Source organism: Poecilia formosa, unplaced genomic scaffold (genome assembly GCF_000485575.1).
Source record: "Poecilia formosa unplaced genomic scaffold, Poecilia_formosa-5.1.2 Scaffold115, whole genome shotgun sequence".
Lineage (NCBI taxonomy): Eukaryota > Metazoa > Chordata > Actinopteri > Cyprinodontiformes > Poeciliidae > Poecilia > Poecilia formosa.
Window position 1 is genome coordinate 1,613,532 of NW_006800054.1, and position 23,355 is coordinate 1,636,886.

At 41.5% G+C, this 23,355-nt stretch overlaps 1 protein-coding gene across 1 annotated transcript; it reads right to left on the reverse strand.

Moving 5' to 3' along the window:
- Window positions 1–5,213: 5,213 nt before the first annotated feature.
- Window positions 5,214–23,355, reverse strand: ints1 (integrator complex subunit 1). The gene is made up of 48 exons (XM_007560496.2): window positions 23,246–23,355; window positions 22,810–22,930; window positions 22,435–22,725; window positions 22,147–22,343; window positions 21,686–21,823; window positions 21,446–21,605; window positions 21,245–21,350; window positions 20,922–21,108; window positions 20,443–20,588; window positions 20,188–20,329; window positions 19,622–19,798; window positions 19,414–19,522; window positions 19,213–19,333; window positions 19,045–19,122; window positions 18,798–18,955; window positions 18,500–18,596; window positions 18,316–18,407; window positions 17,994–18,054; window positions 17,675–17,872; window positions 17,449–17,578; window positions 17,161–17,340; window positions 16,904–17,053; window positions 16,634–16,813; window positions 15,931–16,035; window positions 15,649–15,816; window positions 15,440–15,551; window positions 15,150–15,308; window positions 14,900–15,046; window positions 14,720–14,818; window positions 14,400–14,524; window positions 14,029–14,283; window positions 13,790–13,949; window positions 13,579–13,710; window positions 12,483–12,651; window positions 12,143–12,269; window positions 11,939–12,054; window positions 11,763–11,850; window positions 11,401–11,651; window positions 8,320–8,449; window positions 7,669–7,802; window positions 7,374–7,566; window positions 7,129–7,253; window positions 6,928–7,037; window positions 6,676–6,789; window positions 6,514–6,584; window positions 6,339–6,430; window positions 6,127–6,236; window positions 5,214–6,007 (listed from the first exon to the last, which is right to left on the reverse strand). Exons 2-48 carry the CDS (start codon window positions 22,862–22,864, stop codon window positions 5,892–5,894), a joined length of 6,561 nt encoding a protein of 2,186 aa, XP_007560558.1. The 5' UTR covers window positions 22,865–22,930; window positions 23,246–23,355; the 3' UTR covers window positions 5,214–5,891.

Genomic DNA, 23,355 nt, shown 5'->3' on the forward strand with positions numbered 1-23,355 from the left:
AGATGTAGGGGAAATTATTTTTATATTTAGAATGAAGGTTAATAGGCTTAAAATCTATGGAATAGAATTTATTCTTTAAGAAGCAATATTTTGAACGTCATGGTTAAATTCAGAAATGCTGTCCAGGCTCCATAGAAAACACAGAAATATCTGCAGGGACATTGTTATTATTTTTTATTCAACGGATTCACAGAATAAGCAACTTCTAATTTGTTTGGAGTGATAGATAGATAGAACTGATAGAATTCTGTCTCCCCTTGACAGCAGCACCCTGGGCAAAAAGCCACATCACCCATATCAAAATGTTACATTAAGTGCATATAATCAATGTTTCCTGTGATTTGATGCCTTCAGAAGAAAAAAAAAAACTATAGAAAAAAACATGACTGTCTATAGAAGACACATCCAAGCTGTTAAAATGCATTGAAGCATGCAACGGAGATGTAAAGAATTAATTTTGATGATCTGAATCTGCTGGTGTCAATCTCAAGAGATCCTTGGGTGAGAGGTAGGTTACATCCTGCACCACTCTTCTATCAAAGAGCAACACAGAGAAAGCACAACTTTATGCGCAGGACGACCAGTCGACCTATCAGACATGCAATCAAGCAAACTGCATGTCGAAGGACCGTGAAGTTTCCTGTTGCACTTTCAGTGCAAACAGCTGTGCCACTGTGTAGCTGCAATGTGATGTTATCTCAAGAGAGTTTTAAATGCTATGATATTGTTGTAAGCATTGCAACTTATTTACAAAAACCTTTTTTTTTTTTTTTTTTTTACCTGCTTGAGTTACCTGCTTGTTAAGTCTGGCAGAGCTGGTGTGGGAATCCCTTTAGCAATTTTTCTCAGATTTGACAAGATTCTTTTTCTTTTTACTGGTGTAATATCTTTTTACTGGTTAGATAGCTAACCTCATTATGATTAAATTAATTGGTTTTGCTCAACTGCATTGAACATTTTTATTTTAAATATAGTGCATTAGCGTTTTTGGCAACAAAAACAAAGTTCTGAAATTGATCAAAATCTGTGAGAGATTACAAAACTTGAGTTTTGATCATCATCCAACTGTCATACACACATTTTAAAATTTGTAATAAATGTTGCCTAACGCATGAAGAATGTTTCCATGTCTACACCTCGGCACATTAACAGTCAGGACAGGAAGATTATTAACACTTTTTTCATCTCTGAGCGAGACAGCTGCAGCTTAGCGCTGACGGATCTCTGATGAGACGATGAGCTCTGTCTGTGTGAATTAAACCCAGGTGTGTCAATTAATCCAGAGACACAAATCAGCCAACAACACACCTCGCTGACTGCTCAGATAATGGGGGGGCCAGGCGGGGAGGGGGAACATCCAGCTGTCGGTGTTGTCACCAATGAAACAGGCAACTTAAGGTGGCTTTGATCAGCGAGGCAGCTGGCCAGAGCTCAGGTGAGTCACAGGACGGTTGGTCCTCTGTAGGCAGCGAAAGGCTTGAAACTCCATCACCTGTGTGGCCCTTTCATCTGCACCTGTTCAAACACCAAACTGATGCCTCAGCGGAGGAAATAAGCTGCAGAGCAGTTTGTGTTTCTTCAAATATTTAGTTGAAACTAAAAGCTGAGGCTGGGTGGAGCTGAGAGGTTGGTTTCTTTTCAGCATTTACCTGGTATACTTAAGACTTACTAAGTCACGAAATCACTTCCAGATTATGACCTGCGGACTGCATTTTCTTGGGGATTGGCCAAACCTAAATGTGATCCAGATCACTTGCCACAAACTTAAAATAGGCTGCTTTAAACTTTTTGTAAAGTTTAAACTAGGAAACAACTGTCCACCTGAAGTCTCAATGTGTAAAAGTTTGGATTTTAAAGTCAGATATTTGCAATATGGTATCGCTCTTTGATTTGATTTTCATGTGACACGAGTCTTGGATGTTTCTGATGCAGAAATTATGCATTACAGATATAGAAGGGGGCAGCAAAATTGAAACGGACAAAGCCAAGAGTCAAATAAATTGATAAATGAATTGGGCTTTTCCTGTTTTTTTTTCTTTTTTTTCTTTTAAGTCCTTATTTTAAGTAGCTTCTACATCTGGGGCCTACAAAAGAACGGTTGCAAAACACCTTAAAATCTTACATTACCCTGAAACAAGAAAAACATAGATTATTGTCATATCATTACAATTGTAATGATATGACAACGTTGGCTGATGCCAACGTGGTAATTAACGCATGCAGAAACACTGTCAAAACCCGTTTCAACAGCATGCCAAGTCAAAGATTGCGACTTTCAATCACTTTGGTTTTCCCCCGTACAAAATAAATCGAAGGTTTAAAAACAACCCAAAACTCCGATGGCTTTTTTTGTTTACTGTTTATTTCCAACCAGAGACGAAAAGAAAAATCTAGAACCATTTCACTGACAACAGTTGTCAGATATAAACTCCATTTCCTGGACTGTAAGAAGAAACTAAAACAAAACAGATTCTTTAAAGGTCTGAAGAGTCAGGGCGTGTATTTAATGTGCAACAACACGTCGCCATTGAATTCAAAAACACTATTGACAAAGGTCAACAACAGTGTTTTTGAATTGGATTAAAGATCGAAATATCGACATTTAAAAGTTATTTTAAAATTCATAGTCTAATGCAAAAATCTACTTCAATGTGAACGCAAAACTGAACTTTCAATTAAATTATGTGGACTAAATTCCACCGCCACCCCACACCCCCTACTGACAGGCATGGCTGAAGTGGATTAACTATCTGCCCTGCGTGTGATAAGATCTGATATAAAAGTGATCACGAACAATGCAGATTATTATTCTTTCTCATCTGCTACTATGGTCCTTCAGCTCATAAAACAAGCGTTCTGCCAAATGTCATGCAAAGATGGATGATTATCGTCAGAGCCGCTGTCATGGGAATTTATCTGTGTGGTGTAATTTTCAGGCTGGAGCAGCAATGAGCACATACTCAATATTTAATGAAAGTATAAGTGAGGCTTGAGGGTTGTCACTTATGCCTCTACTGTTAATGATGTGTCACATTATACTTATCGGATTGGGTCAATCTCAACTGCAATCACTGCTCTCATTTCTTTTTAATTCATTACAAATATTGGATCGTTTTTGTCCAACTCTATGCAAACACATCTGCATTGCACTCTCGTTGCTTGAATCGACATTTGCGTCAAATGAGTGAACAAAAAAAAATAAAAAAATAAAAATCTATTAGTTGGGCCATGAATTGGTATAATTCAATCAACACACCTCAAATGTGTTTGTAAGTTGGACAAAACACGTATTTCATGGCTGAGGAAGCCCCTATGTTTGGTGCCTCACTCTCCCTGGTAATAGTATCCCAGAGTGAGCAGGTTGATTGTTTTAGTCCTGGATCACTGGCCATGAGATAAACCCGAGAGCCCAGCCTGCTTTTCATGTCAAAACCTTCAAGGGAAAGCAGCCACAATCCAAGGGCAATCACACTTGAAACATCAAAGTGCCAGAGAGAAGAGAGGCGAGAGCCGGTCTGCTTTTTTTTTTTTCTTTCTCTCCATCCGATCCAAGTGCAACTCAAGCGTGGAGGAAGAGGAGATGATCTAAGGCGAGGGTGCCATTGAGAGGAAGACGGAGAGCGGACAGATGTGCATGGGCAGGTAGCGGCACATCAGGGCCCCTTTCTGGAGACGCAGAGAAGCCTCCGCTGGTCGCATTCCTGCTTGCTGCTCACTCACTGTCCGTTTTCACACTTCAGGAAAACGCAGCAAAGCAACTTCAGTTTTAAGAAGAATGAGATACTTGATGTGCCCCCAACAGCTTTAAACTTTTAGTTTGTTAAACTAGAAAAGACCTCGACTTCCAAGATACATAGATATTTACTGTTTCAACATAAAACTATAGCCAACTTCCAGTTTAAAACTCTATGCCTTTGGATTGCTCTAAAGTAGTTTCACGTTTGAAATAATCTGAAACTTTAATTTTTTGAGGCCTTTACATTTTATATTTCTGTTTTCACAGATTTCGTCTTTTCTTTTTACTTCATAAATTCAACTTGATACAAGAAGCACGTAAGCTTGCCAATCAATATGTTCAACATGGACAAATAAGCAGATGCATTTGAGGGCATCCGCGCTATTAAGATAAATAAAGGAAGAGGTTGTTAGCTTGTCAGTAGTCTGGACACCCCCTCAACCCTCCCCCCCTCCACTTCCTTGTTAACTGTCACTCATCCCTGTTCCGCCTCACTGCTGTCCAGCCAATGGGATGCTGGCGCCCCACCAAGGCCCCAAGCTGCTACGACTTGTGTAAGTTGGTTGATTGATAACCATAAACAGAGCTTTTTGGCTGGTCACAGGACACCATGCAGGTGCAATTAACACATGAAACAAAAGGAGCGATGAGAGATGAGCAGATACGGCTGTGAAGGACATGATTGGGTTTTAAATACAGGAAAGAATCTGAAGATGCATTTTTAAGAAGACTGAGATTTTTCCCATCATTTGATAAAGTGTCATAAATGTGTTCTGCACTTTTAACAGAAAGTGCCACGACAGGATCCTCGTTTCAATCATCCGATGCATGTATCCGCAATAATTTTTTTGACAAAATGCACTGACCCGCCGGTTTGGGCACGTCAACATCTTTTTTTTTTTTTTTAGCTTTGGCTTCGTCTCCATGTCCTGCTACATACCACACCAGGATCACAGCGCTCTGAAACGCTACACTCTCCAAAGACCATTTTGGTCTGTGTGATTGTCACCAGTTATCGCCATGGTTAGTTAACCATCAATGGAGGGAGATCCCCTTTCTGTGTTCACCCCCATGCTTACAGCAGACGGTTAACTGTTTCTTCTGACTTCGTTATGAATTTTTTATTTTTCTCAGACTTAGAAAAAACAACCCATACTTTCACGGCAAAGTGGTTTCCATCACATCACGAGCATTTAGCGTTTAATTTGTCAACTCCAGCTGAAAAGCTGGTCTACGTATCCGACAGCAGTCTTCAGTTTTTTTTTTGTTTTGTTTTGTTTTTTTTTAATCAGAATCAGAATAAGATTTTACTTTTAGTCATTTAATTGTCAAATTTGAGGTAATAAATTATCCTGGACAATTAATGAGTTCTTGTTTCAATAGTAAAATAGAAGTCTGACTTTTCACAGAGCAAAAATGATCTCCTGAAATGTAACACCTTTCACTTTCAGATTGTTGAAATAAGAAAAATTAAAGATCAGTATTCCAAGAATGCTTTAATTCACATCAAAGCGGCTCACATATGGAAGTTCAGACTAATTTACAAAACTGTTTTGAAAGGTAACACTTCTCAGTTTTGGCCTTAGTTTTACGGATGTCAGACGTGTTTGAAAATATGCCGATTAGTTGAAGGAACATGGCAATTAATAACAGCTTTTTTTGTGACGCATTCATAATAATCTTTTAAGAAATTCTACATTTAAAATAATGAAAAACATAAAAAGTCACATTGCTCAGTTAACCAGTGGTAATCTAAACTTACTGTGCAGTATTTCCCACCTATTAAAAATATGAAGCCAAAACAAAGTGGTGCGATGAAGTGAGGAAGTAAAGTAATAATGTTTCTAATTGTATTTATCTTTTCACATTTAATTCTAAGTTGAGCTGTAGTAGATTATCAGTGGAGTGTAAAATAACAAGACTGAATTATACCTACTATATATTATTAATACTCAAATCAAATTTATTACATTGCCTAAAATATGCAATATAAAATTAAAGTGGAGTGGTTTACATTCAACACTTCAATTGTTTTTCACTGTTTTTACAGCAAACCACAAAAAGTCATCAATTTATTCAGAACTTAAATGATTTAGGGGAGAATCTTTAATCTGAGACAGAATGACGTTATTTTTAGACAGACTGAAAGTCACAGTTAAGTTGTTGATTCCATATGAAGCACCTTCATGGACTCTGAGATGACTGAGCTGGTGTCAATTTGTCCATAGATGCCAACCAAAAACGCCTTGTGGAGCAAAATATCAGCATGTTCTGCAAAGAAAACAGACAACGGTTCATTGCAGCGACAGACGTCTCACTATTTTCTTCAAAGATGGGCTGGACGAGTTTTTAAACTTCTAAATCACCTCCTGCAAACTTTAGCTCGTTACCTTGACAGAGTAGTACGTATTCTGGGAGATTCCTTAGAGAAGTCTGCACCACGTCAAAGTTACCACTCCCTATGCAGTACATGAAAGTTGGCAGGAAGTCTGTCGCCAAGCTACAGGAAGGAAAGAAAAACAATATTTATACAAAGTAAACCTAAAAAAGAAAACTGACTCTAAAGCTTATTAGGTGCAAAACGGATATTTTCCAAACTCACCTGGGATTATTCTGAATGCAGCGCAGGGCCAAGCTGAAGGCCATGTTCCGACTCAACTCCTCGGACGACGTCATCAGTCTCTGCAGGTCGTTCTGCAAACAGCCACACAAAGCTGTGATTGACGCGTTACACACAACGACACGGATCGGAGTTGACTTTTTCCCTTGTGACTCACGGTGAAGTACTGTATGATTTCTGGACTCCTCCTCGACTTCTCATCCACCTCTGTCAACACTTCCAGCACATCTGCAGCAGACGGTAAAATTCACTTGGTTAGTCACTGCAGATGAAAACGGTTCACGTTCGGGTGAAACTGCCGCAGCGATACGGTTCTCACCCTCCACTGCTTCTCCCTTTGACATCTTCTTCAAGTACATGGTCATATCTGCAGAGCTCAGTGTAAACGGAGCAGATATGTTGACCAGGGGCAAAGAGCCGGCAGACAAATCATCTGCAATGAGAGCAGAAAAATCAGTCGGGAATGGGAAGCAAAAAAATGAAGCTGGAAATGTATCAAATGCTTAAAAATGAGTAAACGATTTACTCTTTAGGGTTAAAAAGTAACCTAATTGGACAGAAAGGTGCTCACCATCTTTCTCCTCTGTTGTGACGTCTGCAGAGGAGCTTTTCACTGGCAGAGTGAGTCCAGCGAGTAGAGATTTTAGCTGAACCAGATCCGGATTTTCTGCACACAAACTCCTAAAAAAAAAAAAGAAAGCAAATCAAATTTTCCTTAAGATCTCCAGCAGTGCTTGAAACCATCAACTTGTAAGAGGTGCTTCGGACTTACTGTAAGATGTCAGAGTGTTTCTGTAAATAAGGAATGGCAGCTGCAGCGTCGTGTGTTATGTACTTCTGTGTAAACTGCAGAAACTTATTAATGAAGATCAGCGGAGAACGACTCCTCTGAAAGTTCTACATAAAAAAAAACAAAAAAAAACATGACATAAAAAAACTTAAGACATTTCATTCACTAAAATACGTTTTGTTTGTCTTAATTTTGGAATCCCCTTAAAGGGAAAATGATTTGAGCACCTGAAGGACTTTCATAAATGACAGGAGGCAGTCTTGAAGCGCCCTCTGGTGGTCACTGTGGAAAACGAGCGGTTGCAGGAGTTCCAGGATGGCAAGCACGTTGCTAAAGAACGTCATGTGGTTTTGCTGACGGAACTCCAGCATGTTCAGGTGAATGCGACCGTGTAGGAGTCCTGCAATCATGGGGAGGTGTCTGTGGGACAAACGGAGCAGATGGGACCAGTCACTGTTTTCAAACTGTCCTTTAAAGAAGTAGAAAATCTAAAAGATTGACAAATGTGTTATTTTAACCTACCTGAGTAAAAGAACAGGATGCGACACAGCCAGCTTCCTACAGGCAAGGTTGGCATCAGAGACGCGACCCTCAACAGACTTGGAGTCGCCGACGTCAGCAAGCAGCGTCACCAGGCGATGAACCAGGACATCCAGCTGAGAAGCAGAAAGTCACAAAGTATTTATGGCACAGTACCGAGATTAAAAATGGATTTAATTCGTCACTGAAAGCATTTAGCAAACAAGAAAAAAATAGAGATGCACCAATCAGGTTTCTACAGGTTGATTGAGATTTCTGATTTTCTGGAAGGTCTGATCGGCTGATTCAGATTTCTCTTCCACCGACTACAACGCAAAAAATATTTGAGTGAACTTTCCGTTACATTAACAGTCGACTGTAGAAGATATTAATCACAGCCAATAAATTGCAGTGGTAAATCCACGATTATGGCTGTAATCTCAAATAAAGTAAAAATAGATGTCAACTACACCAATTCCAATCGTCTACGTTTTTGTGTGAGAACCAGTTTCTATGAGTACATCAATACATTTTTGTTAATATTAACGCTGTGCATAAGGAGTCTTTTATACTTAGCAGAAAAAAAATCTAGCACAAAATGGCTCAAGAAACTGTTGAATCTGTAGCACATGAAGCAGGAGGGACATGTTTTACCTTGCAGCTGCTACCGTCTGCAGCCCCGCCGCTGCTAAACGTGTCTCCAGGCAGGGTCACGTGCTGGATGACCTCAGGGAAGTGGAGATAAATTTGCAGCAGCAGGTTCTGGCACCACTTACTCATTGCACTGAACCAAAAAAATAAAATAAAATAAGCAAGAATTGTAACTTTGATGTGGTTCCATTATGAGAAACTGAGCCTGCCAGAGTATCAACAGCAAAAGCTACAATAATCCAACTGAGATTAATGCTGATGATGTACTGACAACTCAAAATCAGGGCAATTGCAGACTTTAGCAAGTCAAATTTAAGAATTTTTAAGAACTGTTTAAGGCCAGCTTGAATTAGACGTAAGACCGAAAAAACTGTGAATATAGGAGACAACTGGGGCATGCTGTTGGCTCATATGGGCTGGTAACAGAAGTGAACCAATGGCATCGTCCAGCCTTATGCTTGATAGATGCAAAAAAAAAAAAAAAAAAGGCATCTCGCTAGGATATATTAGCAGCTAGTTAACGTCTGACTCTCATCGCAAAACGCAATGAAGACACGTTAAAGGATGTGAACACCCTCCAAACAATTAAAACAGTCAATTTTCCCAAAGTTTTTCTCAGCTTTATCTTTTTAAAATGAACAATCATCGGATCAGATATCCCAGAGAGCAGGAAGCACAGCCTCCTTTTTGTTTCGGTCCACTAGCAACATCAATTCGCGCTACGAGCATAAATAACATAATGTAATTCAAAGGTATTTGCATTTAAGTCACCGCAGTTCCACCAAATCCTCTTACTGGATAAGGCCCTTGTCACACTCGTGTGATGCAGCCTCTGCTAAATGAGGAGTTTATTACAGCCACGCTTTAAAGCAAATCACAGCGACCTTGAACAAGAGCAAAGAGTTTGCTGGTTGTTACCAGTTTGGGTGTAATTGGAATAAACACCAGCTTATCTGACAGAAAGCTCCCCCAGTAAGAATGCTTTACATACCCTCAAATGTTTAGCCAACACAAGGCCGAAACCTCTTTGCTTTCAGCGTGTTTTTATGCTGCCATGTTCCCACTTGCAAGTATTTTACCAGGAAGCTTAGTGCTACTTAAAATACTGTAATTCTGAAGCTAATTTTGCCTGACCTTGGCCAAAGTTTCCTCATTAAAGTGGTTTAATAAGCAGAGACGTGTTCATGAAAGAAGGGTTTGCCTCCACAAAGAGTTGCACCCTGATCTCTGACAGCTAAGTCAGAGCAGGAATTCACAACACAGGCAAGTTTAGAGCTTCAGCCTTAATCCTCTTGCCTTCATTATAATACACTGAGCTTTTAAAGAGATCACACTACAGACGACTTCTGCTGGTTTTAATTTCACACCAATAGACCTAATTATCGAGTTCTCCCTGGTCCAAAGCATTGTGGGTGACAGGGGGAAGTCTAAAAAGTTCATCTGCACGGAGACGGAAAATCTGGTGCAATTTAGCTCGAGTCTATCAGTGCAACATAAGAAAATAAAACATTTTGCAATATTCGAGGATATTTTTGAGGAAATGATTGAGCACTAGAGTAAACACTAATTACCGCCACACCATTATGCCTTTGCGAAACAAATTAGGCAAATTTCAGGCTGCATGGTGGTGCAGTTGGCAGAACTGTTTCCTTGCAGCAAGAAGGTTCCTGGATTTAACCCTGCATTACATCTGCATGTTCTTTGCATGTTTTCGCCATGCACACATGGCTACCAGGGTGGTACGGCTGTTGAAACACACAGGCTGCTCTGTGTGTTGTAGAACCTCAATTCTACTGGTATTTTCATGCACAAAAACATCTCTCAGATTTACAGAAATTGGTTTGAAAGAGACAAAATATCCAGTGAGCTGAAGTTGAGTCAATATTAAAGCACTGCCGACGATGAGGACAAGTCCAGAGAAATCGGACAATTACAGATTGAAAACATTTCCTGGTCTGTCGAATATCGGTTTCAGGTGCAACGTTAAACTTGTAAGATCAGAACTTTATCCGTCCAGTCTAGGATCAGTGGTCCAGCCTGGGTTGTGTAATGGTGTTGGGGATATTTTCTTGGCACACTATAGGCTTTTTGACACCACAGACCATAGTGTTCCCTCTGCTGATGACGACTTCATCCAGCAGGACAATGCACCGTGTCACAAAGCTCAAATCATTTCAAACTGATTTCTTGAACATGACGAGGAGTTCACAGCACTCTGATGTGCTTCTACAGGTATCAGACCTCAGTCCAACAGAAGAACTGTTGGATGCTGATGAACAGCAAATTAGCGTCATGATGCGATTATGTCAACATTTACTAAAACTTTGTGGAAATACCTTAAAGTTCTGCCTCTTTAAGCCATATAACCCATCATTAACATTTTTATAAATGTAAAATTATTCAGTAAATGTTATTAAGTGATACTTTTTTTTTTGTTTAGTTTTGACATCAATTGACTTTTGTGTTCAATTATTGGTTAACAGTTGGTATTTATTCTTCTTCAAATATCTTTAAATATCACACACACGTTAACGCACATTAACTCTTGAGGTGTTTTTACACCCAAGGCATCACATCAGTTGAAAACCAAGTTTGGTTCTCACCAGGAGTGAGAGCGAGCATGATCCAACATGGATCTGACTCAGCTTCCAGATCAGCAGGTTTGAGCAAAACGCCTTCCTGTGGCCGGGTTTGCGCTGCATTCAGGATGAAATACAGTAAACAAACTAATAAAGAATGGCTCTCCATTTTTTTCCTTGAAGCATAAAGCCCTATTCAACTTTCAAGATGTCTTCTCTGATAATTCTGACTGAAATAATGCAATAAAATGAACTTATTTGTTTTACACTGGCTCAAAAGACAGAACCTGCTTTCTGTGTTTACACTTGGTTCTCTCACCCTGGACACGTCTGACCAATAAACAGACTGAACGTTCACACTTGGTTTTTAGTGACAGATTTAGGTCTGCTTGAAGTTTTCTGTGTGTGAAAACAAACCGAGCCACTGGAAAAAAGTTACGAGTTAAACTCATTAACTGATTCAAAGCAAAGCAAAGAAACTACAGGTGTGAAATTAAAACCTTACCTGTCATCCCTCTTCTTTGTGCAGTTAATGAGGTATTCCGATACTTTCTTGATGTTTTCGAGGGACCCGTCACAGTAGGAGTGAAGGAGAGGAAGTCTGGACTGGATGAGGGAGCAGGAAGCCTGGTCCAGGCCACTTCTACCATTGCTGGGTGAGCTGACGCTACTGAGCTTTGATTCTGACAAGATCAGGTCCACCAGGCTAATGAGCTCCTCGGAGCTCAGCCGCAGTACGAACTTCTCCGTTTTCTTCTGCAGAAGCAAGTACAATCAGAGTCATCAGCCGCAGCAGATAAAAATGTATCACCTTGTTTTCAACAGAAACAACATGAAGTCAGGAAAGTGTGAACAGTTTAAAGTTACCTGAGGAATCTTCTGGTCACGTCCTTGCCAGATGCGTGGAATATGACTGCATGCCCAGAGGAAGTCTAGGGCTGATGACGGATCCAGTCTAACAAAAAAATAAATAAAAATATTTTAGTCATTTGTAATTTAGTATATATTACTATGTCATGAAGAATATTGCAGATGAATTGTACTTGTAGTCTCTGTGCTTGCAGAGAAGTGCGCTGATGCACTGCAGCAGGGTGGACCAGTTGGACTGGTGAGTAAGCAAGGCCAAAAGATAAGGTCTGTAAGCCGGGGTGCCTCGTGCCTAAAGCACACAAAAAATGGATCATTTTTTTGTGTTATCCTGTCATTTGACCAAATGAAGGAAAGTTCCTGTACAAATTTGATTTTACCTTGTTGAGGGCAAAAAGCAGCTTCTGCTGCAGGTCTGGGCACACTGAAGTCACTTCAGGGTCGAGATGCTCCAGCCAATCAACCAGCAGGCCGGAGTTCAGTCCTGACTTAGTTACCTCACAACCGCTGATGAAGGGCAAACGGAGAGGTTAGCTCCTAAACCTATAAATCTGCTAAATCAATTAAGCAAGACCCAACAGCAGCTTAAAAGTACAAGACGACACAGAGCAGGTGCAGTTCTGCTGGCTCTGTCTCTGTCAGCTGTGTCTCTCATTTGGTTCAGTCAGACGTAAACATTTCTTGTAGAAACCAAACGGGATAAACTGTTATAGTGCTCACCTCTTTGTTTCCACTTCCTTTTTCCCTAGTCTCTCTTCGCCTTCCTGGAGGAGCAGGGATATCACCATGGCAACAGGGCCAGCCACCCCATTCTGAGTACCAACGGTCATCAGCAGGGACAGGAGCTCCTCCAAATACGGTGACTTTACCTCCATCAGCCCTTTCAACACTAACAGAAATAGGACAGAACGATTAAACTAACAGAAACAACCACTGAGCTTTAACCTGATGCATGGAATTAAACTTAAGTTTGAGATGCCATTAGGCTACAGCTTTGCCTTCTTCTATTAATTGCATTAGGGCTGAAACAATAAATCACGATTAACTGTGATAAATCGACTACTGAAATAATCATCAGCTCTTTTAACTATTGCATAATCATTAACTGGAGTAAACACAAGCAGAAAAAGGCCATTTGCTGATCAAACAACACAGTCAGAGCAGTAATTTGGCCAAAACTGTACAGAAATAAACATTTTGCAGTAAAGATGACTAACATTTATCTGTAAATATCTCCTACCCTGAACTCAGGTGGCATAGTTCTAGCTGCACTTGTTTAAAATTCTGTAAAAACAATCTTATTAAGCACCTTTAGCTACCCAAATATCACTTAATCCAAATAATTGTCAAAAAAAAATGTTGTTCTACATTGTATTAATGCCGAGTTCTTCACACGTTGATGATAGGAGTATTTTTTTAGCAGCAGATGCACTCTTTGCAACAAATGATCAAGTTCACACCAAAAGAATGTTGTTTTGCATTTTAGGCAAAAAATAAATAAATAAATAAATAAATAAGTAAAATTCTAATTTCAAACAAGGAATCAAATTGTTTATTTGCATCTTCTAAGGTATTGCTGAATGTGCCGATTTTTCTATGCGATTAATGATCGAAATAATTTATTAATCGATTACTAAAATAATTGTAAGCAAAATTACAAAGTGAGTAGCAGATAAACTTCAACTTTCAGCCTGAATTCAGACAAAATTCTTGTGCATACAAAGGCTCTAATGAAAGAATGGTAATGTCAAAGCTTTGTGTATACACAATAAACAGCTTTAAGGATCCGTTTATTGTCCCTCAGCTCCACTGATACCTTTGCCAATGAGCTCAGGTTCAGCGTTGCATCGCTCTCCGGTTTTCAGCATCGCCATGACAGCTCTCAGCGGCACCTCGGGGTCTCTGCGGTACGCCAGCGTCTCGGCCAGATGGATGAAACCCGTTCTCACTGCAAAGCAGCAAACACGCATCAAGTTACTCATGCAAACATCAATCCACCAGCATATAAAAAGACAAAGTATTCTCACCGTCACTGTGTCGCTGTATGTGAGTGCTCTGACCAGCGAAGGTCTTGAGAAGGGGTTTCAGAGGTCCGACCTCCAGCGTCGGGTTGTCCAACCACATCAACATCTCGACGACGACTTTTAGGAATAGAGAGGAGAAAGCAATGTCCTGGGAAACGAGGCGCTGCAGCGGCACAGGGCACAACAAAATCAGACAAAACTATTACATCAACGGTTACACACTGCATGGCTATATCTTTCACCTGGTACAGATGAAGTTGGCGCATTAGAGGACAGGAGAGCGCATGGCTGCGGTGCATTGACATCACAATCGGCCCCGCATGGGTGGACGTGAGCAGAGCTGCAACAGCCTGCAGGAGACGAAAGGCCAGACTCCCCTGCTGAATCTGCCCCTGCCTGGCCCGCATCAGCTCCTTAGCCAAGGCCTGCTGCAGGGTGAGAGAGAGCTGACTGGGAGGAGGCCCGTGCCAACGGGGGTCCACCTTTATCGGGAAAATCTGGGGAAGACAAAGATAAACCAATCGGTTTTATGTACGTGCTTAACAACTTCACGGACGACAAGAAACAAAAAGTGGTTTGGGAAGTTGTTTAGAAAACCAAAAGAAAGGAAGACCTGAAGCAACATGCCGGTGAGGTCATCCTCAGGCCCGACTGGTGGAAGCTGAGTGGCCGCTCTCATCTTTACTGAGCTGTGAGGCGTTTCCACGGTAACTTTTGCCTTGTTCGTTTCCAATGAATCTGCCGAGAAGAAAGCATTTAGGAATCACAAAACCTAATTTGTATCCTGTGGTTTATAAATTACATAAGTATGTGGAAGTTTAATGACATAATAAAGTTTTGCTGATTAAATTAAAGTTATTACAGCTATGTAATAATTTGCTGAACACATTGTTTTTATGTGCAGCACAAAAACAATAAGACAAAGTAACTGACCTCTGCGTGGCGGAAGGGATGAGCTAAGCAAAGCATGGAAAGTGTGCCCCCCAGTGGCCCCTCGCTCATGCTGCACCTCAACCAGATGAGCCATGTAATCTGTTGGTGAAGGAATAAACACATTATGACAATTTTAACTGCATTAACTCTTGGAAAGAACGTCTGGAGGAAAAACCTTACGTTTGTCCATGATGTTTTGCTCCAGACTGTCTGGATCATGAGAGACGGCCTGATCCAGGTACTGCAGGAGTTTACTCATGCTGGAGACGGGAATGCCAAACGACTGGACGAACAGCAGCAGCTGCTGAGGCTCCAAGTCCTGTAAAGCTGAAAAAAAAAAGAAATATAAAACAACAATGTTTGGTTCATGTAAAAAAAAAAAAATACTTTCCCGTTGGAAGGTAATTTTAGGAACAGTAGGACATTTTACCTGCATCTACTAATCGAGAGACTTCTGAACGGATCATCCTCAGTTTCAACCAGTCCGGCAGCAGCAGAGCCTCCTCCGAGGTGTCGACCAGGAAGGCAGTAGGCAGAGGTTTCTTCTCAGGAAACCAGATGTTCAACAGAGCATAAAAATCACTCTCTCCTGTAGGAAAATAACAAAGGGGATGCCGATGTATTACAATCAAGCAGAGCCAAAACTATAAAAATCATTTGGGCGAACACTCTGTTCTTCCATCTTCTTTAACAAAGCAAACCTAAAGTAAGCTAGTCTACCTTTGGGTGGTCCCAGCGTTAGCAAGATGACCATAGCATGGACAACAAGAATGTGCATCGTGGCCGTCTCTCCTGTCGTCCAGCGGAGGAACACTTGGTCCTGAGACTCTGACTGGGAAAGAAAATTAAAATAAAAAAAAAAATCAACGTTGAGATCTGTTGCAAAGTTTGAAGAAGCGGTTTCACTTTGTGTCAATTGTTCGTCTCACCCAGCTGTACAGATCCTCGCCCTCCTTCGTCTTCCTCATCCTCTTGATGTACGTGGAAAATATAGTGAGGAAAGCAGAGAGCACTGCGTCGGACTCGGGTCTGCTGGAGTGTTTGGAAAACAAACTGTTCATGATGGTGGAACGCTCCACAATGAGCCGCGCAATGTCCTGGAAGAAGAAAGACAGCGAGAGAGGGGAAAAAAAAAAAAAAAAAGCTGTCAGCACTCCTCTGGGAAATAAAAGCGGAGGCAGGAGAAGATGCAAGCAACTTGCTTTGATTACCAGCGCCAGGTCATTATGAGCTGCCTGCTCCTCTATTGGAGCATGCTGGGAAAGGTAGATGAGGTATGCGCTGATGGTCTGGGGATCTGTTTCCATGTGAATGGCCTTTAAGAAAGCAAAAAAAAGACAAAAAAAAAAAAAAAACATCAATTGTTAGGTTCCCACAGTAAAATTCAAGCATTTTTCAAGGTATGTTTTCAATCTTTCCCAGCACCACACTTTGGAGATAAAAACAATACAATCTAAAGAAGACAGTTTCAATTCATTATCGTATGATAATAATGTCTCGTGATGGTATTCCACATAGTAGGGACAAAGTAAGCTAAAATATAACAAAATGCTACTTTTTGAAAAGTCTCTCTCTCCTATACGCATGTCACTTGAGCCATTAGGAATAACAATAAATATGCATTACATTGAACAAATCTGTTTGTGTTGAGGTAAACGACCTTCCGTCTCAAATTAAACACAATAAGACTCATCGCTTGACTTTCTCTAAACAGTCTTTTCTTTCGCAAAACTGTGCAAATGGAATATCGAGCACTTTCAAGGGCTAAATGCAGAAATCAAGCGCTTACCAAACCTTGAAAACATCTTATAGAAACTCAAGCACTCTCAAGAATTTCAAGCGCCCATGAAAATCTGGAAAAAAGCTACACAAACGGCACGAGTTAGCGACAGCCCGTCGTTGATCCGGACTGACCTGCTGCAGGGCGGTGGACGTCATGCCACGGACGCTGTCGAACAGGGGGAGCTTCGGGAGGTCCTGCAGGAGCCACTGGTAACCAGGCAGGAGCTCGGCATCTGCAGAGTCTTCCTCCATGGGCTGCTCTCGCTCCTCTCCGTCTTTTAAGCCTCCCTCGCTCAGCACCAAAGACAAACCCTGCATATACATAAAAAATACAGGAACTTAATTTGTTCCCCCAACACAATGCGACTAGAAGGAGTTTTCACTTGGGTTTTAGTTTGGTACCTTCATGGCTAGGACTCTGGAAGCAGCTTGGGAAGAGCTAAGACGGCGCAGGAAGTAATCCAGAACTTCGCAGGTTGTCTGTTCATCAGCTTTAGAACCCAGGAGAAGATCCTGGAGTCGTCCAAGCAGCTGCCTCTGCTTTTGTTGTCGCTACGAGAACAAATAAGGAGCAGTTAAGAATCTGTGTGCTGTATAATCCAGCATGCATTAACTTTAAATCCAGGATGGTGACTATAAAAAAGAGAAAAAAAATGCACCTGTCTCTTTTTGGCTTTCTGCTCTTTGCTCTCTCCGTCTTCGTCGTCCTCCACTGGCAGGCTGTCATCCGCGGCGTCGTGCAAAAGGAACTCACACAGACACTGAACTGGAAGCACGTCCAGGGAACCCTCGCTGGACTGGACCAGGTCGGCCAGCCAGGGCATGGACTGAGAGGACGCCTTTCAGATTAAAAAGCAGAAACCTCAACAATCAGATAAAACTCACATTTTCTCTTACGTTTATCCATACAGCGACAGAAGCAAGTGTCGCACGGATGTTTCCATCACCTGTCTCTGGATGATGTTGAGCAGAAAGTCGGGGCTGCGGCTGCGACAGAGGAGATGACCGAGGCGGAGCGACTGGTTGAGGCTTTTCACCTGCTCCTGCACCTGAGGAGGGGGCCGACGCGGAGGACCCCTTAAGGAAAAAAACACACATTATGGATTTTAGAAGGCGGGGGGTGGTGGGGGTGTTGTAAGCTTAAAAATCTGGATCTCTCGATTAACATCTCACTGTGGGTCCAGGCTGGTGAGCTGAGACAGCAGCAAGCTGTTGCTCTCTGTGATGGTCTGCTTCGTAGAGGCGGCCGCCAAATGGCTCTCAAAGGCCAAAATCTCCTGCTTCTCCCGCTGGGAGATCTGCAGCTCCCTGTTGATCATTTCTGTCTTTGTGTCCTCGTCGGCGATGGTGCACGGCGGGTAAGTGTAGTTACTGAGAAATAAAAGAGGAAAAAAAAAAAAAAAAAAAAAATTAGAAAAAAAAAAAAAAAAAAAAAGTCTTAGCCGGTGTTCGCTTGGAAATGATTTTACTACAAATTACATGGTGTACTTACTTTGTCATTACCATCTCCATAAGCATTTTCAGGGTAGGATAACCATCCCAAGCAGCCAAGCCTGAAGAAAAAGCAAAAAAAAAGAGAGAGAGAGAGAGAGAGAGAAATGTTGGAGCATAATAATTTCAGTTCATTACTAGAGTATAACTTCAATGTATGTGATTGATCACCAACACAAACTAGTGCATAGTTGTAAAGTTAAAAAAAAAAAACAATGATAAAAATGTGACAAATTTACCATGCATTTATTGTTAATGTATTGTGAGAAAATAGGCCAAGGATGAATACTTTGCAATGTGCTATACGCATGTTAGTACTCTACCTATTTTTTGAGGATTAAAGGCAGCCACCACCAGCAGCAGGAGCCACGCCTTCCAATAGAGAGTGGATATCGCCAAATTTGGCGGTTGGTACCTTAAACAGCAAAGTCGTGAGTTATTTTTAGTTTGTGTTTGAGTGACCCAGTGTGTGTGTCTTTCAAAGACAATAAAAGACCAATGTCCTACCCAGCTGGCAGCTGAATGTTCTCTGGGTGGTGGTATGTACACAGATTCAGCACAGCATCAATGAGCTGGATCCTCTCCACTCTCAGGACCTCTAGATCTGTTTAACAGGAAACCAGATCAACAAAATTAGCTTTGCTCCTGCTTCGCAAACGCTACTCACAAAGATAAAACGTGAATGAAGGAGTTCCCTCTCAGAATAAGTCAGGCGACACATTACGCTGACGCACAAGTGTTTAAAGTACTGTCCAAACATTTTGACAGAGAGTGAAATAAACGGCTGGATCGGATCCTCGCTCACCATCGGACTGAACCGCGGCAGCTCTCTTAACCAGGTGATCTGCGAGCTCCATGGCGTCGGCCGGGCCCAGAGGCAAATCACGGGACAGCCCGATGACCAGGATGCGCATCAGCGTGTCCTCGAGCAGCGGCACCTCAGAACAAAGGCGGAGGAAGAAACTGAGGGACAGAAGAAAAAAAAAACATTAAATCAATTAAAGACAGTTGGAAAACAAAAGGACGGTCAGAAATGCTGAAAGTAAACTCACTTCCTGTCACTTTCTGGAGGCCAGTTGTCCCACTTGTAATAAGTCTCAGGCTGCTCGGTGAAAAGCACTTTGTGAAGGCTGCACACGAGAAGGAGATAAAGTAATGGAAACAAAAGTCAAGCGCAAAGCTAGTTTGACAGTAAACACATCGGACAGGTTTACACTCACCAGTGAACGTAGTCTTTTGCGCCCACTTTGCTGATTGTAGGGACCACCGTGTGGAGCCACCACACAGCGTCTCTCTGGATGGAAGCAATCTGATTCTGGAAGGACCTCAGGACTTCCAGATCTGAGAAAAAAAAAAAAAAAAAAAACTCGTTCAAGTCAACAAAAAGCTGATCACGCATCATTGATCACGTCATTCCATACTTTTTTTCTCTCCTTTGTCCCACGCAATGCCAGCTTCCTTAACTTGAGCAGTGATGCCCAACATCATGGAGACTGTGAGTAAATCCGTCACCTGGATCACGAAGCGCTCCTACAGCGAAGGAAGGGGGTTAAATAAATAAAGAAAACGGCTGAGGTGAAGCAGAGCAGGAGGGGAGGGGGTGGGGGTGCGATCTTCACATCTGCTTACTTTGAACTCCATGTCCACATAGCTGGTCTCTTTTCTCTCCTGCATCAAGCCGAAACAAAACGACTGGAAATTGATCTCGTGCTTCGTCTGTTTGATGATCTCCCTGAGCAAAGCTCGAGAGGCTCGCAGGTAGTCGTCCTTATTGGTTAGCAGATCCTGGAACACCATCGCCAAGAACTGCACACGCAAAGACAAGAAAAGAAATGTCTTTTGAGGAAAGAAAACAAACTTTAACTGATTGCAAATGAATAAGAACATTAAATACCTTCAAGGTTCAAAATTCAACATTTTTTTTTTCATTTTAGAATTTTAAAGTGCTGTAAATTTCTGGACTGTTGAGCATATCTGACAATAGGCCACATCAACTAACTTTAAGAAAAACAACAAAAAGTACATATATAGGCTGTATTTGTATATCAGCCACAGGAGTCCATGTTTCAACATGTATACACAGAACTATTTTTTGAACTTTTAATGAAAATAATTACATAACAATATGTAGTCTTCCTTGCCTCAAAGGAACCCTCAATTTGTGTCCGTGCGACTCTAAATGAGTCTAATCTCACCTTTGGTGCTTGTTCGGGGCTGTGCTGCAGCACTGTGTGCAGAACCTGCATGTTGTTGGGATTCCTGGCATTAGAAAGTTCATTGAAAATCACCAGCTTCACCATCGTGCCCAAGTTGTCTCTATGTGCATTCAGCAGCTCTCTGGAGAAGAGCATGCAAAGCACATGTTAAGAAATGAAAGAAAGAAAATAAAAATAAAAACACCGACACTTTTATAACCAGTCAGAAGAATGACAGCGAGCGGTTACACACACCTCACACACAGCATATAGTGATTCAGCAAAACTTTAGGTTTCAGGCGGATCTTGATGAGGCTGGAGATGACCTCCATGTCGTCGGCTCCGTGTGTGCTGCAGTTCATGCACAGCGACATGAGGAGGTCCTGAGCGGGTCGAGTCAGCTTTGTACACAAGAAGGAAGGGGAAAAAAAAAAAAAAAAAAAGCAACAGTCAGCTACAAATAACGACGACGGAGTGCCTCCAATATATTGACACAACTGTCAAACTTTAAACCAGATCACAGTTGATACTGACTTTCAGAAAAAGCTAAACGGTCCAGACATTTTTTTTAGACCCACAGATGAAAGTGATAAAATCAACAGCATCACAAATGAAATCTTCAAAGCAAATAACGATCCCATTTCAAACAGGAAGAGTCTATGTCCTTTGGCTTTTTTTATTTAAATAGCTTATTTTGTGAAAGACATTACCCAGCATTCATGTGTATTTCTTACCTTCGGGTTCTGGAGCCACATCTCCAGCCTCTGCACAGCCAGAAGACGGGCCTCTTTGTAGCCGCAAGTTGCGGTGAGCAGACGCAGCAGGTTCCGGGACACGTTGTCCATCGGTTGCCTGCGGTTCAGCTGGTCCCTCAGGACGTCCAGCACGTAGTCTTCCACACTCTCTGCCAATTCCTCATACCTATAAAACGAGACACGATCAGAAAAGGACAACAAAACCACAGCAATTTAAGAGGTTTTTGAAATAATGTTTTAGCTTATTTAAGTGCAAAACACTAACAGAAAAACAAAGAAAAACAGCCATGCATCAGTCATACCTCGGCATAATTTGGCCTTCATCCTCAGGACTAAGTTTCTCTTCTGCTATTAGTAATTCAGTCTGACTGTCATCTTCATCTGGCGTTGATGGATGAGGGCTGTTACCTAGCAGATCAAAAAGCAAAACATGACATCAGAAGTCGGTTAAAAAAAACAAAACAAAACATAGATCTGGCCAGGTCAGAGAGTATTTACGCCACCTGCACTAAGATCCCCAGGAGTGCGACCACTGTCAGCCTGCAGCAGCATACTCTTTGGTGGCATCTTAGTGCCAAAAGCCGTCTGGATGTTGTCGACAAAAGTCTTACAGTGGGAGCTGTCAACCCAGATTCTTTCTCCAAGCGAGTCTTCGATATAAACCTAAAAAAAAATGCAGTTGAGCACGTGCAGTAAGAATTTAAGCCAATACTTATATTTTGCTGGTCTACAAATGTTCTCACTTTGACAAAGATTTCTGGCCAGTTCTCGTCCTCCTCGTAGGCTGCCATGAGTAAATTGCACGCCAGAACTGACACCAGGCTGTTGCCTTTTGCTTTAAAGTTGATGGAAGCGTCCCGACGCAGGAGGCTGCACAACGCCTGGTGATGCCGGAGAGACAGGTAAAGAAAATATACTAGAAATTTAACAATTATAAGATTATTTGTTTACAGTCCAATTCTTTTCTTAAAGAATAATTGGTTTATTTATTAGAATTAAAACAGAAAATTAGAGAAAAATAAAACAAGCTGTACAAGAATCTCTGGTTTAAGCGTATACATTTGACATGGTGGCGACGATGTACCCTGGCAACGAAAGTGGATTGTGTGACTGCAGAATTTCAAAATTTGTCAAATTTTATCATTTAATCTGTGTGGATTCTATTACACCTGCATTCCATTCAGTAGATCCTTTTGAGTCTCACCTCAATAATTCCTTGAGTAGCAAAGACATTGGGCTTGATTTTGGCCAGAAACATTAGGCTGAGGTACAGAGTGATATCCGGTTTGGCTCTGTTCATCTTCAGCTGCCTCACTGCTCCGCACAGCAGTCCCTCGACGCGATCGTCGTTTCCATCTGACTCTGCAGCTTCGATCTCATCCAGCAGAACGGCTGGAGATACTGCACAAATGAGGAGCAATCTGTTAGGAACTACAGAATTTTTAGTTGGTCATTTGTCAGATTATGTGCTGACATAAAACAAGTGGTTTACCTTCAATTGGTACCACTGAAGGCTCCTTTATCGAGGGTGATATAGCCCTCTTGTCCACTGCTGCAACATCGGCGAGGCGTCCCAGAGCACTGACAGGAGGTGTGGTAGATAATTTGGGTCTCTTGGTAAGGGTGGACAGGCCGGATGAGGAGGGCAGAGCAGAAGAGGCCTCTCTCTTACGGTCAGCAGGTAAACCAGTTGATGCTGGCTTTAGGAGGACAGGAGGCGCTTTGGGTTCTCCTGACTGGCTCTTTGATCCCAGAGCGATGAAATCCCCTGGTGGAGGATGGGCTGAGAAAAAAGATGGCACATTTATCATGTCCAATTTACTTAAGACAGAAATCAGAATGAGACTGGCTTTTTAAATTGTGCTACCTGACGGTTTTGCAGCACTTGGGCGCCTCAGTGTTGTAGGTTTTGGACGATTCATGTTGATAGACCGGTGCAAGAACTCAAACAGCGGGATGAGCTAATAACATTGTCTTTGAGGAGCCCTCTAATGATAAAATAGTCAAGACAAAGTGCACACGGTTGTGTTACAGATTTAAAATAATTTCTATATGAAGCCTTTATACTTTCTATAACATTCATATTACACACAGGAGTGGCAAAGTAACAACAAAACACAAGCAAAGCCAGTTAACTTTAGCAATTTAAGCTAACTTAACGGGCTAAAGTTTTAGCATCAACGACAATCACAGCAATTTTTAATTTATCTTAAAACCAGACAGACATTCAGAAAATATAAACGCTTTATAAAAAATGACTAACTCTGACAAGGAATAATATACCATGTCAAAGTAAAAATTACCGTCTCAATAAAGATACCCCAAATTGTAAGCGATGGTGGCTTCTTCTGTTGTTATAACTTTTTCATTATCCAAGAAAATTACCAACACCGCCATCCTGCGTAACGTGGTG